Source organism: Amphibalanus amphitrite, unplaced genomic scaffold, assembly GCF_019059575.1.
Source record: "Amphibalanus amphitrite isolate SeventyFive unplaced genomic scaffold, NRLGWU_Aamphi_draft 001770F_arrow, whole genome shotgun sequence".
NCBI lineage: Eukaryota > Metazoa > Arthropoda > Thecostraca > Balanomorpha > Balanidae > Amphibalanus > Amphibalanus amphitrite.
In genome coordinates this window covers 104,345-108,197 of record NW_024883263.1, presented here as the reverse complement: position 1 = coordinate 108,197, position 3,853 = coordinate 104,345, and the positions used below count along the sequence as shown (strand labels likewise).

The following is a 3,853-nucleotide window of genomic DNA, read 5'->3' as shown; positions in this document are numbered from 1 at the left end:
TGTGTGTGTGTGGTGTGTGTGTGTGTGTGTGTGTGTGTGTGTGTGTGTGTGTGTGTGTGTGTGTGTGTGTGTGTGTGTGTGTGTGTGTGTGTGTGTGTGTGTGTGTGTGTGTGTGTGTGTGTGTGTGTGTGTGTGTGTGTGTGTGTGTGTGTGTGTGTGTGTGTGTGTGTGTGTGTGTGTGTGTGTGTGTGTGTGTGTGTGTGTGTGTGTGTGTGTGTGTGTGTGTGTGTGTGTGTGTGTGTGTGTGTGTGTGTGTGTGTGTGTGTGTGGTAGGCAGCCTGGAAATGTTATACATGAGACGGACTTGTGACAGGATTTATTTTCTGCAAGAATATCTTCTTTTTACTTTGATTTTCACTGAATTGCCTACCACAGCGCCCGTTCGCGCATCCCACAGTCTGATCCGACTGCCTTCATCTGACCGACCCATTTCCTCGCCTCTCGCAGGCGCTGCACCGTTCCGCCGCCCTGGAGAACCAGCTGAACGTGCTGTCCGAACAGCTGAACGACCCGCAGCTCTCCAGCAAGGAGCTCGTCAGGCGCATAGTGGAGCTGACCGACGAGATCTCACAGGCCACCATCCAGCAGTGGAAGAAGGTGGGAATCGGCTACAATTGAGATGGGGAGGGTGAACTGACACAAGTTTAACTGAGAAGTCTGGAGACTAGAGTGACCACACCGATTCCTTACAGTGGGTTAATGTATTGTTAGGAGCAGACAGGCTTGTTTTCTCACTCAGCATTCCTGTGCTTTACAGCTTCACCCAACTATCGCTTATTAGCTGCTTTGTATCCCACTTTTTACTATCAATTTATGATCGGATCAATACTCTACTTATTTGACTGCGGCTTATTAAAATCTTCCACCAACGTGTGTACTTGTACTGCTCAAATTCGTAAGATAAACATCAAGTAGACGTTTCGCTCACCAACAACATTTACGACTCCAACGCTCCACAAAAGTGTTTTGTTTTTCGACCCAACCCGGTACCGGCTGCTACTGGATACAGTAATGTGCGCCCTGACGACTGTCTTTCCTCCGCTACAGGATCAGCTGCGCGCCGAGCTGACCAAGATGAAGAAGCAGTTGGACGACAAGGACAAGGCGAGGAAGGCGGCCGTCATGACCTCGGTGGTGGAGGAGACGAAGGCGTTCGTCACCGCCAATAAGGAGCTGCCCTGGATCGTGCGCCGGCTGGAGGCCTACTCAAACACAAAGGTGAGCACAACAGACACTGGTCTGCTCTGCTAGCTATGTTGCTTAGCTAGTTAGATGTTCACTTGTTGGACTCAGGCAGGGTTGTACTGAGACTTGTGTTATGTTTCAAGCTGATTGGCCGTCAGCGTCGCACTTGTTCCGTCGAGGCTAGCTCAAAAGCCTCTGCGCCAGTTCTTCGTACGCCGCTCGCCGGTCGTCGTTACCGGGACAAAGAGTCCTCCCCTGACGTGACCTTTTTGTGCCCTTAGGCGCTGGATGCTGCCCTGAAGCAGGTCAAGGCCATCGCGCCTCAGATGTCGGCTCTGTTCCTCTCCGTGGACGAGGATGCCGGAAAGATCGTCTGTCTGAGCGCTGTGTCAAAGGTAGGATCCTGTGGGTTGTGAGCTATGGTCGTAGTGCGATCTAGTGCTGAAAATATAAGGTTTTAGGGGTGAGTCACCTTGGATCTGTGTGATTATTGCCTTACCTGCTAAGATATTTTATCCCGCTGAGCTTCAAATTGATTTGAATACTCTTGGTGGTAAGGCTGTTCTTTGTCCTACAGGGTATTCCTGTGTTAGTCGTATTCCGAAGTTCGCTGTCATGCTTGTGTCCTGTTCTGTCCTGTCATCCCTTGCTCAGTGGTGACGCTGCCCGCCCGCCCCACAGCCGGCGCTGGCGGCCGGTCTGAAGGCCAACGAGTGGGTGACAAAGCTGACCGAGCTGATGGGCGGCCGAGGAGGCGGGAAGTCCGAGTCAGCTCAGGCGGCCGGCACCAACGTCACCGCCGCCAAGGCCTGTCTGGAGGCGGCCAGGCAGCACGCGCGCACCACGCTCGGACAGGACAGCCAGCCCGTCGAAGTCCAGGTGAGACCGGTTGGATAGGCTATTGAGCATAGGACGTAAGGCGGGAGGTAGAGGGACTGTTTGGTCGAGGGAGACGGACAGAAAGGGCTGATGGGTACAGGTCAAGCGGGGCAGATGGGATGTGTGAGGTCGGAACGGATGAGATGTTGAGGTGTGAATATGGTGGTTATAACTACAGACGCATTGCTGAGATCCGTTCGTGTCGGAAGTGGAGTGAGGAATGGGAACGATCTGTGATGTTTTTTTTTTGTAAAGAATTGACTGCAGATACGTTGACTATGTTACCTTGCTACCGTTTTACATGTACTTCCAGCTCAAGACCTATTAATGCTCTTGTATTTGAAGGTTCCTCGTGTGTGACGATAAGTTGTTCCGCTCTTCGCAGGTACCCACCGCCAGTAACGCTGCCCCGTCGCCAGCCTCCAAGACTGCCAAACCCTCCAAGGCGAGTGCCAAGTCTTCCTCCAAACCGCCGGCCGCCAGTTCCGCGGTGCCCAGCTCAGGCCCGGTACTGTTCTGCGGCTCGGGCGACCCGCGCGCGCTGCTCTGTCGTATCGCCGCCGGCTACTCGGGCCTCTCTCTGCCGGTGACGGAGGCGCCGGCGCCGGACGCGGTCCCGCTGGGTCGCCGTCCGACGCTGCGCACCGCCGACGGCACGCTGATCTGGGACGCCGCGGCGGCCGCGCTGCACCTGGCGCCGGTTCAGCTGCGCGGAGGCGCCGACCCGGCCTCGGAGGCGGCCGTGCTGGCCGCGCTCTTCCAGGCGGACGAGCTGCGCCAGCTGGTAGCCGGCTGGCTGGCGGCGGGCGCGCCGGCGCAGCAGTCCGCCGCCAGCCGCCAGGCGGTCGTACACTGGCTGGAGCGGCTGGACGCTGTACTGCGAGACCGCACCTACCTGGTGGGCGAGCGGGTGACGCTGGCAGACCTGGCGCTCTGCTGCGCGCTGCTGCCCGCCTTCACTGGAGGTCTGGACGGCCGGCAGCGCGCGCGGCTCGTCTGTGTCACCCGCTGGTTCCGCACCGTGGTCCACCAGCCGCCGGCCGCCGCTGTACTCGGCGAGGTGAAACTCCGCGAGTAGGCCCGACCGCCCGGCCGCGCCGCCCGGCCGCTCACCGGTGGGTTATTTATTGTTTCGGCCGGTGAGAGGCCGTTCGGGATGGTCAGCTGCCCAGCGCTGCGGTAGGTGGACCGCCCGGTCCCCTCTCGTTGCCCATACGCTCAGAGCGCACTATGGTGGGCCTGTCTAAAGGTGATAGCATTGCGTCCCGGTTTTGGAAAATGAATTTTGAACGACATGCTTGTGGCCTGGTAGTTCGTTACGTGGGGAGCGAAGGTGGTGGATGTCCCGGATGCTTTACGAGCGGTGATGTTATCTGGTATTAAGACACTAAGTGCAATTAATTATTTGCGTATGCCTTAGTGATGAACGCCGAAATGGCTCAAAGTTCAGTATTGTGGAGGGAACAAATGCTGCCTACGCCTATAAATTGTCAATATAGCGGAATGCAGTTACATAACTCTGGTTTCCACTCAGTTGCTTATATATGCTACATTTTGCAACAACAATTTAATACTCCGTTGCTATCTGATCTGGTATGTATAGGGCCTATGTTACCACTTGCATCGCTACAAGATTTTGTTCAAGTTGATATTTTCATCGGCAGGGATTTTCATTGATCTGAAAAATACATATTGCAAGTCGCTGAATGAAGGGAAGCTTCAGAGCAGGATTGACACGCGTACGACGAGGCGGTGCCTTTGGCTCACAAAGGGTCTGGCAGGGTAAACA

At 55.7% G+C, this 3,853-nt stretch overlaps 1 protein-coding gene across 1 annotated transcript; it reads left to right on the top strand.

Annotated features, from left to right (window-relative positions):
- Positions 1–428: 428 nt before the first annotated feature.
- On the top strand, positions 429–3,587 carry LOC122375083. The gene is made up of 5 exons (XM_043354253.1): positions 429–597; positions 1,048–1,218; positions 1,467–1,580; positions 1,867–2,064; positions 2,450–3,587. The coding sequence occupies exons 2-5, from the start codon at positions 1,075–1,077 to the stop codon at positions 3,140–3,142; spliced, it is 1,149 nt and encodes a 382-aa protein (XP_043210188.1). The 5' UTR covers positions 429–597; positions 1,048–1,074; the 3' UTR covers positions 3,143–3,587.
- The last annotated feature ends 266 nt before the right edge of the window (positions 3,588–3,853 follow it).

Excerpts from the sequence above, each read along its gene's own strand:
- LOC122375083 (XM_043354253.1), top strand. The coding sequence starts at position 1,075 with ATGAAGAAGCAGTTGGACGACAAGGACAAGGCGAGGAAGGCGGCCGTC. Across the intron at positions 1,581-1,866 it reads GTCTGAGCGCTGTGTCAAAG|CCGGCGCTGGCGGCCGGTCT; the intron begins GTAGGATCCTGT and ends CCCGCCCCACAG. Across the intron at positions 2,065-2,449 it reads GCCAGCCCGTCGAAGTCCAG|GTACCCACCGCCAGTAACGC; the intron begins GTGAGACCGGTT and ends CGCTCTTCGCAG.